The 15,379-nt window shown below is 36.8% G+C and overlaps 1 protein-coding gene across 4 annotated transcripts in view; it reads right to left on the reverse strand.

The window, feature by feature from the left end:
* HERC2 (HECT and RLD domain containing E3 ubiquitin protein ligase 2) overlaps nt 1–15,379 on the reverse strand; it is a 270,781-nt gene that overhangs the window by 67,802 nt on the left and 187,600 nt on the right. For all 4 annotated transcript variants that reach the window (XM_058736915.1, XM_058736914.1, XM_058736917.1 and 1 more), the window contains 7 exons: nt 15,065–15,170; nt 14,884–14,975; nt 11,351–11,526; nt 3,477–3,588; nt 1,958–2,039; nt 1,708–1,851; nt 128–218 (listed from right to left, as the gene is read on the reverse strand). In XM_058736915.1, coding sequence (XP_058592898.1) covers nt 128–218; nt 1,708–1,851; nt 1,958–2,039; nt 3,477–3,588; nt 11,351–11,526; nt 14,884–14,975; nt 15,065–15,170 — 803 coding nt within the window. The remainder of the gene's footprint in view (nt 1–127; nt 219–1,707; nt 1,852–1,957; nt 2,040–3,476; nt 3,589–11,350; nt 11,527–14,883; nt 14,976–15,064; nt 15,171–15,379) is intronic.

Consider the following 15,379-nt stretch of genomic DNA (forward strand, 5'->3'; position numbering starts at 1 on the left):
ATTTTAAGTTCCATTTTCAAAAATGACCTATCCTATTTAATTTTCTGCAAAATAACTACCAAAAGATGTTCACTATTATTATCAGTAACAGTTTCTTACTAGCAAGTAATGAAGAAAATATTCTTACATTCTGCTGAAGTGTCCAAGTTTGCCATCGTCACCTTCACCCCAGGAAAACACCTTCCCATCAACCGTTAAAGCCGTAGCATGCCGGCCACCTGCAACATCCACACAGATATGGGCTGCCAAAGTTGCATTACAAAAAGTTCAGAGTGTAATTACTTACTCTGCCTGGCATAGAGTATGTGCTCAATGAATATGTGCTGAATAAATGAGTAGATAGGATCAACATTTCAGGATGACAAATACATAAAGTGAACTTTTATTAAACTACAAAGTTGAAATCCTAGAAAGAATTTTACTTGCAATGAAGAAGAAAACAGTGCCATTTAATAATGGGGTTCCTGTTATGTTAAATATACAAAAGATCAAAATTCAGATGGAAAAAAAGTAGAAATAAGTACATTTGTGATTAGGCAAATTATCAAATGTACTGGCAATTAAGCTTTAGAAAAATGCACACCAACAGTGAAGTTATTTAAGCAAAAACAGCATCATTTACAATTAAGGCACTGTACTCAATCTTCATGCTCATGCTCTTCCCCAGTGTGGACCACTGTCCCAGTCCATCCACTCTGCCCCATGATTGAACAGCACTATCTTTACTGGCATTTTCTGTCACCTGTGTACCTGCCAACTCCTGAGATCCCAGTCCCCCACAACATTCATTCTGCCCTATTCTTTACCAACAGAACCCACAGCAAGGAGAGTAACAATACACTCAGCTAAAAAGTATACTTCCCAGACTCCCTTGTCCAGAGAGGATGGTGACAGAGACATGACAGAAGTGAGCAAGGCTTCCTGAAAACTGTTTTAGAGGGAATGAGTGGGCTGGAGGAAACACCTGTCTGTGCTCACCTAGGAGAGCTGCATGGCCATCTATCAAGGATGGACAGAAAGAGCGAGCCTGTGCTTATGCTCCTCGTGGGCACTCAGCTACCATACTGGCCCTGGACCCCAGCCCCAGACTTTTACAGAGGAGAAAAGTAAAATTCTATCCTGCTCATGCCACTACTGTTTGGACTTGCTTTTATATGGGGTTAAACCCAAACCTATTCAGTGCAGGCATGAACTGAGTTTTGTATCTAATTTAGTTCCATTCCTCAGAGGCCTCACACAGTGCTTTGGAATAATTTTCAGTAAAGGTTCTAAATTGAGGGAGTGGGATTTTTTCAAAGGATCTTTCTTATCACTAGGGTTCACAGACACTTTGAAAATCTGAGGAAAGTTATAGGCTCTTTCCTCAGAAAGATATTCAAGCTTATATTTAAGCACAGAACATGATGATTTCAAAGATGTCATGAACCAGTGACCACTGTTTCTAGACTGAAAATGCATACCTTGGAGGGTTAGTCCCCACACGCCTGGAATGCCTACAACTACTGGTCTCTAAAAAGCCTTGTGTACCAACAATAAATTCTAGACCACCTGGAGATTTACATTATCCAACTTTTATTCTTAACAATTAAGTAAAACTTGAAAAGGAATCCAAGGACGCCCTCAGGAAAAATATTTAAGGGCCATAGTTATTTACAGAGCATGAGCAAAAGGCTTATCTGCATACAAGTGCCAACTCTGGCCTGGTACCTGAATGAACAGCCACCTTCTTGACCACGTAACTGCTAAGAGCTGTAATCTGCCGAGGGATGGGCACAGTCCCACTAGAGATGCCCAGCCCCAGCCGGCCATTTGTGGCTTCTCCACAGGCATATACCTTCCCTTCCACAGTCACTGCAAAGAACAAGAAGGAGGATAGGATTCACTTTTCACAACATAACAACTATGTTTTTAGTGCTAAGCATAATTTAAAAATTTTTTAGTGTAAGAATAATCATACCTGCAAACAAACTTTTAGAACCACCAGCCACCTGTACTACATTCAAAGCAGACAGTGTCTCCGAGAACGAAGGAACTTTTATCTAGAACAGGATTTGTTGTTAAGCAAAAGAAGGAAAAAAATAATTTTATTTACACGTTTAAAATTACATGTAAACTTTGTAATTTGGATGGTTATATTAACCAAAGATGTTCTTTTCTCTAAGAGATGCAGTACAGTATTCTAAAGATGAAATGATATGCTGAGATCTACTTTAAACAGGGGTGGAGGTGTAAAATAAATAAAGACAAAAACCATGACCCTCTACTGTTAATGGTTGAAGCTGGACAGGAACATGAGGGCTCAGGTCCCTATTCTTTCTACCTGCTATGTCTGAAAAGCTCCACAATAAAAGGTGAAAAATAAAATATATATAATGTAAAGATGTAACCCAGCATCTGGTAAACATTTTATTTCATGTCACTTCCTGCTCATTCTTATTGATTCTGACATCTCTCAGAAATTATGTGCTTCAATTTCCCATTGGTATGGGTATGACTTAATTTAAAATTCTTAAAGACTTTATCTTTATAATTCCCCCAAATTATCAGATAATCACTACTCCAGCACCAGAAAGAATCTTCATCATAACCATGGAATGCCAAATCTATGCTTCACGTGCAAACTCCAACAAATCCTCTATACAGCCCCACACCATTACAACTGAGACTCCCAGAGCTTACTGCTCCCTGCCCACCTCCAAATGGAGCCTTAGGGCTTTAAAACACAAATTAATTCAAGGATGTTCAAATAAAGATGAAAATTTATTGTATTTGAAAGGGGAGACTTAAAATGAGTTCTAACTTTCCTTATCAGCTTCTCAACAATGCAAGTTAATAAGGGATCTTATGATGGGTGAAGTCTCACAGAATACTGAAAGGCAGAGACACTTATCAGAAGGGAAACTATTTCCAGGCACTAAATTTCGAGTAATTTGTTTTGTGGCTCCTTGGTTAAGAGACACTAAGTAACATAACAGATGCTGAATTCAACCCTAGTTCAAATGCATCATTTGTTGTACCTAGTGTTTAAATGACGTCTTGCTCATCTTTATGCCACTATGGCATTTTTTACACATTATTTTGTTCATGGTTAGCGAAAATGTTTATTATACTGAAGGCAAAATATAATTACAGTCTATAATTTTCATCTGTTTGTCAAATCTTTCCAAAAGTATATTTTCTAGTTTAAAAAACAGCAATAATACCACTACATCTGAAGTGCACTATTTTCTAAGGACAGAGGCTTTAATAGAAACTAAATCTGATAATGTCTGCAAGTTCATATCAAGAATGTCTTTAGAAAAGCCAATTTACACAACAACTTATAGAAGGTAAACCATCATAAAAACCTCCAAAGAGGTCTGATTATTTTTGAGCCTCTCTGGGACAAAGGCACCAGCAAAGATCCTCCTTGATCATGTAATGACAGGTGATGACAGGTGAGTGTCAGGTGAGGAACTTCAGGCAGAGAGGGATACCTTAGAGCCCTTCAGGCCGCCCAGCTGGTCCTTGTCATTCAGTCCCCACACAAACACTTTGGTTCTTATTGTAGCCGCTGATTCCAGCCCTGCAGCCTTCTTTCTAATAAGGCTAACCAAACAAAAAAGACAGAAATAGAAGTCATTTAATATAAAAAAATTTTTTAAACAAAAAGGAAAGCAACCTCAAGCAAGCAAAGTTTGCTGGTTATTATCAGAAACTCTTAAAAGTTTTGTTTTAATACAACAAAACCTCAAGTAAATACACAAGTTAGCATTCCAGAGGGTCAAAATTTCTAGATGCCATCATAATACCTTTCAATACTGTAATTTAACTCTAGCCTTGTTTTTGGCGGAGACCTTTCTATGACACACTATGAAGCTCTCTTTCTTCTTACACATCAAGTTGAACAAAACAACTGTTTTACTGTCTCACAGATACGCCCACCCAATGCCTCAATACACAACTACTACAGATGTTAAATTCAGAGAACACTTAATGATTAAATGGCCTCAGGAATCACCACTGGGCCTGGCATTGTGGCAATGTCCGTAAATCTAAATAAACAACTGGTTTATTAAACAATAAACGTTTTTCCCCTCAAAGAAGTAATAAAATAGATTTAGCCATATGACTTTTGAGGTACTCTAACACAGATACATGTCCCAAAGCAAAATGTAATTTTTATCCTTCACACCCTCTGCCCTCCACATAGGGCAGCTGGGCTAGAGATCCCCCACCTCCTTGCTCTCCTGAGGGGCCTGCTCTGTACCCCAAGGCTCCTGAAGCAAAGCTCTGGCTACTGGCTCCCACCACCTTGCTCATTAAATCTCCTGACCTGCCCTCAATGGGTTGGAAGTTGAATCAATAAAGTACTCCAGTTCTTGAACTCGAGACCACCAAGTAAATGGGACAGTGTTAGATTTTCTTCGTTGTCAGGTAATGCCAGCTACTAAGGAACTGCTTCTTCTGTGTTTAAGGTGTTTGCCTTTTTGTTTGCTTTTGTTCTATTTTTATAAGTGAGGATGGAAAAGTGAAGGCTCGAGACTGGATTCCAGATAAGTAAGATTTTTGTAATACATTATATACTAATGAATATTTACTTTCAGGGATCAAAATATTATGGGTTGGGAATAAAAATGTAGGAAAATTCTTTCATCTGATACCAGGCAAAAGAGAACAAGTAATGTATATTGTAAGTACAGATCTTCCTCCACTTACAATGGTATTATACCCCAATAAATTCATCATAAATAGAAAATACCATAAGTTGAAATGCATTTTAAAACTGCACCTAACCTATTGAAAATCATAGCTTAGCCTACCCTACCTTGAACATGCAGAGAACACTTAGTCTACAGTTGGACAAAATAGACAAAGCCTATTTTATAATAGTGTTGAGTATCTCAGGTAATTTCTTGAATACTGTACTGAAAATGAAAAACAGAATGGTATAGGAACAGAATGGCTATAATAAGTATATTGGTTATTTACCCTTGTGATCACATGGCTGGGAGCTAAGGCTTGCTGCTGCCATCCAGTATTAAAAGAGAGGATTGTACCACAAATTGCTAATTTGGGAAAAGATCAAAATTCAAAATTCCAAGTATGGCTTCTACTGAATGTGTATCACTTTTGCACTATCGTAAAGTTGAAAACTTACAAGTCAAACTACTGTAAATCAGGGACCATGTATCTTTGACATACTTACAACACATTTTAGTCAAAAATATGTATGGGACACCAAGAGTGATATGCAAGAAATGAAACAACTGGTACCATGTAATTATCAACCAGCAGGAATAGAGGTCAGTGGGTAGTTAGTGTGGGCAGGGAAGACTGTCTGGACTACTCATTCACCCTGAAATCGTTAGCTAATTAAAATCTGACAGGAAAAAACATTACATTCAAATACCTAGAATTACTTTGTTAATGTATTCAATTATGTAAAAATTTCATCAATGAGTACAGCTCAAACATTTCTGGTTATCTCATATATATAGTACATGTATTTACATATTTGCCCAATTCATTTTCATAGCTACTGAATAAGAATATGCAAATCTATAGATCTTCCTCTTAAAAATCTCAATGATTCATTTAAGGAAACTGGAATTTTCCTTCCTTAATTAACGTATATAGATACCATCAGTTTGAACCATAACATACAATATGATATATATTCTAGATGAGGTAGTGTCATATATACTATTTTCTTTTCCGTTTCAGTGCAAAGGTTCCAAAATAAAACACGACAGAATCCAAACCCAAGATCACAGAACCCCAGAATAACCTGATTCATTACCACAGTTGCCACCCATTCACGACTAAGAGAATGTGTTTTAATAACAGTGAGAGGCAGAGCTCTGTTTCTAAAAGAAAGACAGCTTACATTGTCTAAAAAACTAAAAAACACTTAGTGAAAAGGGCAGTGCAGAAGAACTCAGCTAGCACTAGGGTACCTGCCTCCTTCTAGTATCCGCAAGGAACAGGTTACACTAGCAGGACAACAGTAACAGGTATCAACTTTGTATATCATTTGATTTAGCAATGTACTTTTAGCAATTTCTCTAGGGAAATACAACTTATCTGAGGAAAGTGATTTATCTACGTTGTTTTCTACTGGGACGTGAACATCTGCCTACACACTCCAGTCCTCCATAAACATCTTAGAATTAAAAAAGCGATGGGAATGCAAGCAGTTGCAGCCACTCTGGAAAACAGTATGGAGGTTCCTCAAAAAACTAAAAATAGAACTACCCTACGACCCAGCAATTGCACTACTAGGAATTTATCCATGGGATACAGGTGTGCTGTTTCGAAGGGACACATGCACCCCCATGTTTATAGCAGCACTATCAACAATAGCCAAAAAATGGAAAGAGCCCAAATGTTCATCGATGGATGAATGGATAAAGAAGATGTGGTATATATATATACAATGGAATATTACTTGGCAATCGAAAACAACGAAATCTTGGCATCTGCCACTACGTGGATGGAACTGGAGGGTATTATACTAAGTGAAATTAGTCAGTCAGAGAAAGACAAAAATCATATAACTTCACTCATATAAGGACTCTAAGAGACAAAACAGATGAACATAAGGGAAGGGAAACAAAAATTATATAAAAACAGGGAGGGGGACAAAACAGAAGAGACTCATAAATATGGAGAACAAACTGAGGTTACAAGAGAGGTTGTGGGAAGGGGGATGGGCTAAACGGGTAAGGGGCATTAAGGAATCTACTCCTGAAATCATTGTTTCACTATATGCTAATTTGGATGTAAATTTTAAAAAATAAAAAATAAAATTAAAAAAGAAAGACAGAAAGAAAGAACCTATAATCTAGATATATTTCAGAAGTAGTTAGATTTCAGTCTAAAAGCCATCTTGGATTTTTATATATATTTAAATTTTTTTCTGTACAAGATAGATATTGGTTTTACTATTTGTATGAATTTTTCTATTTTATGAAAATTTCTTACTTATGCCTTAAGAAACAAAGCCATTTGAATATAACCCACACACAACACTTGAAAATGCACTGTTTTCTGGGGCGCCTGGGTGGCTCAGTCAGTTAAGCGTCCAAGTTCAGCTCAGGTCATGATCTCACAGTTTGTGAGTTCGAGCCCCGCATTGGGCTCTGTGCTGACAGCTAAGAGCCTGGAACCTGCTTCAGATTCTGTGTCTCCTTCTCTCTCTGCCCCTCCTTAACTTGTGCTCTGTCTCTCTAGGTCATAAATAAATGTATGTATGTATGTATGTATGTATGTATGTATGTATGTATGTATGTATGTATGGGGAAAAAAAGAATTAAAAAAATGAATGTGCAGAAACCTGGCAGATGTCTTTCTTAACCCTTGGTATATGTTACTCCCCTGCCCGAAACACCTTTTTCTGCCCAGTTTTGAAAACTCTGACTTTTCCTGAAAGTATGCCTTTGGAGAGAGTTTTTCTTGTTCTCCTGACAGATCAATGCTCTTTTGTAGATCAACAGTCTTTTGTTTGACTCTCAAAGCACCATGCATTTCTCCTTCATGCACTTTCCACAGCCACTCTGATGATGAATTCTGATGTGTGACTTTGTCTTAATTTGCATATTCACCACAGCATTCACAGGACAGAAAATAGGATTTAGCTCATAACAGGTATTCAATAGATGGATGGTGAATGAATAAATACACTAATATTCATCACTATAATATTCATGCAAAATATCTAATTGAGTAAGCAAATGAGAACATCGTCATAAGATGAAATACTGCACTCAATAAAATTACATGACAGAAGACTATTTTTTTGTTAATTTTTTTAGGTTTTTATTTTATTTTTGAGAGAGACAGAGTGTGAGCAGGGGAGAGGCAGAGACAGAGGGAGACACAGAATCTGAAGCCGGCTCTAGGCTCCAAGTTGTCACCAAGAGCCCGATGTGGGGCTCAAACCCACAGACTGAGACCATGATCTGAGCTGAAGGCGGCACTTAACCGACTGAGCCACCCAGGCGCCCTGACAAAAGGCTATTTAATGGTATGGATATTTGAGGGATAAATACTGCCCCTAATTACACAATAATATGAATGTACTTAATGCCAAGGAACTACATACATTTAAAAAGTTTTTTTTTATATGAAATTTGTCGAACTGGTTTCCATACAACACCCTGTGCTCATCCCAACAGGTACCCTCCTCAATACTCATCACCCACCCTCCCCTCCCTTCCACCCCCCATCAACCCTCAGTTTATTCTCAGTTTTTAAGAGTCTCCTACGGTTTGGATCTCTCCCTAACTTTTTTTTTCCTTCCCCTCCCCCATGGTCTTCTGTTAAGTTTCTCAGGATCCACATAAGAGTGAAAACATATGGTATCTGTCTTTCTCTGTGTGACTTATTTCACTTAGAATAACACTCTCCAGTTCCATCCACATTGCTACAAAAGGCCAGATTTCATTCTTTCTCATTGCCCAGTAGTATTCCTTGTGTATACAAACCACAATTTCTTTATCCATTCATCAGTTGATGGATATTTAGGCTCTTTCCATAATTTGGCTATTGTTGAAAGTGCTGCTATAAACATCGGGGTACAAGTGCCCCGAGGCATCAGCACTCCTGTATCCCTTGCAGAAATTCCTAGCAGTGCTATTGCTGGGTCATAGGGTAGATCTATTTTTAACTTTTTGAGGAACCTCCACACTGTTTTCCAGAGCAGCTGCACCAGTTTGCATTCCCACCAACAGTGCAAGAGGATTCTTATTTCCCCACATCCTCTCCAGCATCTATAGTCTCCTGATTTGTTCCTTTTAGCCACTCTGACTGGCTTGAGGTGGTATATGAGTGTGGTTTTGATTTGTATTTCCCTGATGAGGAGCGACATTGAGCATCTTTTCATGTGCCTGTTGGCTATCCAGATGTCTTCTTTAGAGAAGTGTCATTCATGTTTTCTGCCCATTTCTTCACTGGATTATTTGTTTTTCGGGTGTGGAGTTTGGTGAGTTCTTTACAGATTTTGGATACTAGCCCTTTGTCCGATATGTCATTTGCAAATATCTTTTCCCATTCCATCGGTTGCCTTTTAGTTTTGTTGGTTGTTTCTTTTGCAGTGCAGAAGCTTTTTATCTACATGAGGTCCCAATAGTTCATTTTTGCTTTTAATTCCCTTGCCTTTGGAGATGTGTCAAGTAAGAAATTGCTATGGCTGAGGTTGGAGAGGTTTTTTCCTGCTTTCTCCTCTAAGGTTTTGATGGTTTCCTGTCTCACATTTAGGTCCTTCATCCATTTTGAGTTTATTTTTGTGAATGGTGTAAGAAAGTGGTCTACTTTCATCCTTCTGCATGTTGCTGTCCAGTTCTCCCAGCACCATTTGTTAAAGACACTGTCTTTTTTCAATTGGATGTTCTTCCCTGCTTTGTCAAAGATTAGTTGGCCATACTTTTGTGGATCCAATTCTGGAGTCTCTATTCTATTCCATTGGTCTGTGTGTCTGTTTTTGTGCCAATACCATGCTGTCTTGATGATGACAGCTTTGTAATAGAGGCTAAAGTCTGGGATTGTGATGCCTCCCGCTTTGGTCGTCGTCTTCTTCAAAATTACTTTGGCTATTCGGGGCCTTTTGTGGTTCCATACAAATTTTAGGATTGCTTGTTCCAGCTTCGAGAAGAATGCTGGTGCAATTTTGATTGGGATTGCATTGAATGTGTAGATAGCTTTGGGTAGTATTGACATTTTAACAATATTTATTCTTCCAATCCATGAGCACGGAATGTTTTTCCATTTCTTTGTATCTTCTTCAATTTCCTTGATAAGCTTTCTATAGTTGTCAGCATACAGACCTTTTACATCTTTGGTTAGGCTTATTTCTAGGTATTTTATGACTCTCGGTGCAATTGTGAATGGGATCAGTTTCTTTATTTGTCTTTCTGTTGCTTTATTATTAGTGTGTAAGAATGCAACTGATTTCTGTACATTGATTTTGTATCCTAAGACTTTGCTGAATTCATATATCAGTTCTAGTAGACTTTTGGTGGAGTCTATCGGGTTTTCCATGTATAATGTCATGTCATCTGCAAAAAGTGAAAGCTTAACTTCATCTTTGCCAATTTTAATGCCTTTGATTTCCTTTTGCTGTCTGATTGCTGATGCTAGGACTTCCAACACTATGTGAAACAGCGGTGAGAGTGGACATCCCTGTCATGTTCCTGATCTCAGGGAAAAAGCTGTCAGTTTTTCCCCATTGAGGATGATATTAGCTGTGGGCTTTTCATAAATGGCTTTTATGATGTTTAAGTATGTTCCTTCTATCCCGACTTTCTCGAGGGTTTTTATTAAGAAAGGATGCTGAATTCAGTCAAATGCTTTTTTGCATCGATTGACAGGATCATATGGTTCTTATCTTTTCTTTTATTAACGTGATGTATCACATTGATTTGCGAGTGTTGAACCAGCCGTGAAGCCCAGGAATGAATACCACTTGATCAAAAAATAAAAATAGTTAAGAGGCTGGGGCGCCTGGGTGGCTCAGTCAGTTAAGCCTATGACTTCAGCTCAGGTCATGATCTTGCACTCTGTGAGTTTGAGCCCCACATCAGGCTCTGTGCTGACAGCTCAGAGCCTGGAGCCTGCTTCAGATTCTGTGTCTCCCTCTCTCTCTGCCCCTCTGCCTCTCATGCTCTGTCTCTCTGTCTGTCTGTCTCCCTCTCTCTCTCAAAAATAAATAAACATTAAAAAAATTTTTTTAATAAAAAAATAAAAATAGTTGAGGATAAATTTTATTATATATATATTACACAATATTTCAATTTAAAAGTTAACAAAATATTTAGCAAAAAGTTTATAAAATGTATATCATAGCACACCATCTCTTGGAAAAACACAATTAGGGACAGATAAAAAAGAAAACTAAAAGGATATATATCAAAATATTAACTGTGATATTTCAGGTAGAAAAATTAAACATATTTATCTCTTCTTTTTAATGGTATTATTTAATATTTAATTATTTTTGAGAGACAGAGAGTACACACACGTGTGTGCATGGGGGAAGGGGCAGAGAGAGGGAGACACAGAATCTGAAGCAGGCTCCAGGCTCTGAGCTGTCAGCACAGAGCCCAATGCGAGGCTCGAAGTCTCGAACCATGAGATCATGACCTGAGCTGAAGTCAGAGGCTCAACCAACTGAGCCACCCAGGCACCCCAATGTGTTTCTACATTAAACATTTTTCAAAAATTAAGTTAAAATTTTTTAAAACAACTAAAATTTTCCAAACATTCCTGAGTGCATAAAATTACTCTCATTATTAAATACACTCCAATTAAATATTTGCTTTTAAGGGTGAGAATTTTGCAATGAGCACCACCAGTAACAAATGGCTCTCACCTCCCACTGTTTCCTTTTTCATCTTCTTCCTCTTCATTATCAGAGGCTAAGAAAGGAACTGCAGCTAAATCTTCCTCCTCTGCACGGATCCGCCCCAGCAGGATGAGACCATGAATTTTACAATCAATTCCTGAGCTCCTGCACTGCTTTATTGCAATTTCAATATACCTGTGATACTAGACACAAAAACGGTAAGCTACAGACTTTTTAAACTCAAATACATGAGATACTTAAACTGGACAGCAACACATTTGAGACATGGAATGTGTGGAAAGTTACAGCTCTTTCACTTTAGTTCTGGAAATTTCAAGCAAGTTAGGCAATAATAATACAGCTACATTTGAATACAGTTTTAAAAAGTCATTAATCACCACGTATGTATATCCAAGGTATGGGACTCATACTCATTTTCTTACTAAAATGAAGCAGTATAATAGCCTTACTGAATGACTACAAACTTTTCTGTCTTAAAGCATTCTAGAACCAAGAATTATTTGGAAAGAGATTAAACGTCAGGTAGTTCAGAGCATTCTTAACTTTTAGAATAAAGAATACTTGAATATATATAAATTAGAGAAAATCACACAAGCCCCACAACCCTATCACCTAGTTCCAAGTTATCAACATTATGAGCAATTTTGTTCATACACAGATTATCATAAGAAAATTCCAGGGACCATGTTGTTTCAAACTTCAGTGTGTCACTGAAGTACAAGCATTTAAAAAATACATCCACATTATTATGGTCATACCTAAAACAATAATTCTTTCTATCATCTAATACGCTACCAGTAATCAACATTTCTGATCATCTCATAAACATTTTTCTATTCTTGGCTTGTTCAAATCAGGATCCAAACAGGATGCAACCTCTCTCTGTTATGCCTTTGACATCCATTTGTTAAAGTTGGTTCTTTGTCCTGCAGAGTGCCCCACATCCTGTATCTGGCATCTACAGTATTCCTCTATGCCTATATTTCCTGTGAACAAAGAGTAATGAGGCAGCATGAAGCACACACACTTCCACTGACTTCTTATTGCCCCAAATGGACCTGATCAAACCACAAGATCTACTACCTAAGATGTCTCAGGAAACACAGATGGAACAAAACCACTGGGATGCAAAAAAACAAATGAAAAAATGAAAAATTCTACAGGAAATGAAAACCAATTTCTTTCTTTGGCAAAACAAAACTAAGAGAATCAAGACTTAAATGAAATGCAAAGTAAAGGCACACAAACCAACTGCAAAAAGATATTTATGGGATAACTCCAAAAAATGTAAACACTGACTGGATATTGTATGATATTAAAGAATAACTATTAGGTGTGATCATGGCATTGTGGTTACATTTTCAAAGTCCTTGTTGGAGGTTTGTTTATTTATTTACAGAGAGAGAGAAAGAGAGCAAGCGAGCAGAGAGAGGGCAGAGTGAGAAAGGGAGAGAGAATCCTAAGCGGGCTCCACGCTGGGCGTGGATCTTGGGGCTTGATCTCACAACCATGAGATCATCACTTGAGCCAAAATCAAAAGTTAGACGTATAACTGACTGAGCTACCCAGGCATCACTTTTATATTTTTTATTTATTCATTTTTTTAATTTAATTTTTTATGTTTATTTTTTAGAGGTTAATATTGAAGTACATAATATGGAATAAGGTCATATCTAGGACTTGCTTTTACACACTCTAGGAATTTAAAAAAAAGGGGCAGATATAGGAGACAGTGAAACATGAATGGCAAAAATGTTGATAATTGTTGAAGATGTGTCAAAGGTTTGTGGGGAATTCAGTATCCTTTTTATTTTTGGTTATGTTAGAAAATTACCACAACAAGCCATTTTTATAGGAAAGGCAATGCTAGAATGTCCAATGGCTTCCCAGGAATGATAATATTCTTGTTCTTAAGCTGGTTGGAGGAATAGAGAGTGGGTCATGAGTTTTCCAACTACTCACAATGCTTCATATTTCTCACATGTCATGTATACTACTCTATACTTACCAAATATTATGTAATAAATTGTTCTAAGCTGAAAATTTACTGTATTACAATTAATACACCTTTTATGAATAATCATCTGTTAGTTACTGATTTAATTAACTCTACTTGATTTAAAGTACAACAATACTGAGGAGTATAATTAAGACATTAGACAAGCTGCTTTCAGTTATCTAGCAATGAGTTAACAGTAAAATGTACTAAAACTCGGTATTACCTTTTTTCAGAAAAATTCAATATTATCTTTCCTTTCAATAATTTATGACTTTATTCATTTATTACCACCACTGGTACTAATTATCAATTAACTGGTATATCCCAAAATAATGACATTCAGAAATGAATGGTTTCCCATAATCTATTTATTGAAGTTTGAAAATAAAGGCCGGATCATCACCTCTTAGACCTGGGAAAAGAAGCTGGTACATTCCCATACACTACACACAAGTTACCAACTTTTCACCCATGAACAAATTTACTTGATGGCTATGTATCAGCTTCTTTTAAATAACACACTAGGACCACCTTGAACTTGTCTGCTCTTATGTGGGTAGACCAATGACAATAATAGTAATAATAAATGCTGAACTGAATTTAATAATTTAAAAATAAACTCACTTATGGGGCACCTGGATGGCTCAGTGGGTTAAGTATCCAACTTCGGTTCAGGTCAGGATCTCATGGTTTGTAAGTTCAAAAATTCTGTGCTGCAGATCAGAGCTTTGAGTCTGCTTCAGATTCTTTGCCTCCCTCTATGCCCCTCCCCTGTTCACTTTGTCTCTTTCTTGCTCTCAAAAATAAATAAACATTAAAAAAACTTTTTTTTTAAATTTTTTTAAACTCACTTATAAATTTTAGATGAATAAATGTCAATTATTTGATATCTATACTATCATTGTACCAATTAAATAAGTCCTCATGAAACAATAATATATAGGTGGTATTAAAAACTATATTATTTTGTATTATTTTTAATATATTTATTAAAATTGTACTGACATCTGTGTGAAAAGATTTACTGAAAGATATGAGACAGTCTCACTGCTCTGTAATAGAGGGACTATGTAAAAGAACCTTGACAGCATTTTCAAGATTTATAATAAACTTGTATTCATTTTAAAAATTACTTTATAACCAATCAAATCAATAGCTCAGTATTTCAGGACATGTTCCATACTTGATGCCAACAGGAATGAAAACAAAAAAGCAATTTAGGTGTCACATGTGCAGGTAGAAAAAAAACCATCACATCTTAATAGATACTTAATAAAAACAATCCTGTGCTGGATGCAAAAACCAGTATGATGTGCCCGGTAACAACTTTTGCTAGGAGCTTTACCCTCACTTCTTACTTAAGATAGTGAGAATGAAATTTATTTTGTTTCCTTTTCAAGCTGACCTAATAAGCAGCAAATTCAAATTATATACCTGTTTAATCTAATTCAGGGGGGAAAGCAGGCTCAATGTTAGTTTAGAGACAATCAAAAAAGTCACCTCCACTGTCCTTTGCAAACCATCAAAAACGATATCATACCTCTGTGCAGTCATTCAGAAGGGACACTGTGGTGTCAGTGGGATTAATGTTGATTGTCTTTAGTTCAATTAGGTTATTTAGGGAATTTCCACCTAGTGGGGAAAAAGAGAGTAAAGGAATCAGACAAAGGAGTTTTTATCATATGAGAGAAGATATTCTTTGAGTAAACTAATTCAATTACCTGACACCACAACCAGGGAAGGCATGTAGCTACTGTCAGCAGGATCAACTATCATTTTTAATCTATGAACAAGAACATCTGGGAAAATCTCCAAACGAATCCAATGCTTTAAAAAAAAAATGTACTCTCAATTAGTAAAACTCAGCCATATTTTAGCTATTAAAATAGTATCACTGAAGACTGAATCTACATGAGATTTTCTAAATATATGATATGACCTGAGAGAGAGGACTATTCTACTCTACTACTTAATTGTTCATTACAAGAAAGTCTCACTCTGAACCCCAGGAACTATGTGTTTAGAGACTCCTGATC

Source organism: Neofelis nebulosa, chromosome 7 (genome assembly GCF_028018385.1).
Source record: "Neofelis nebulosa isolate mNeoNeb1 chromosome 7, mNeoNeb1.pri, whole genome shotgun sequence".
In the NCBI taxonomy this organism is placed as follows: domain Eukaryota; kingdom Metazoa; phylum Chordata; class Mammalia; order Carnivora; family Felidae; genus Neofelis; species Neofelis nebulosa.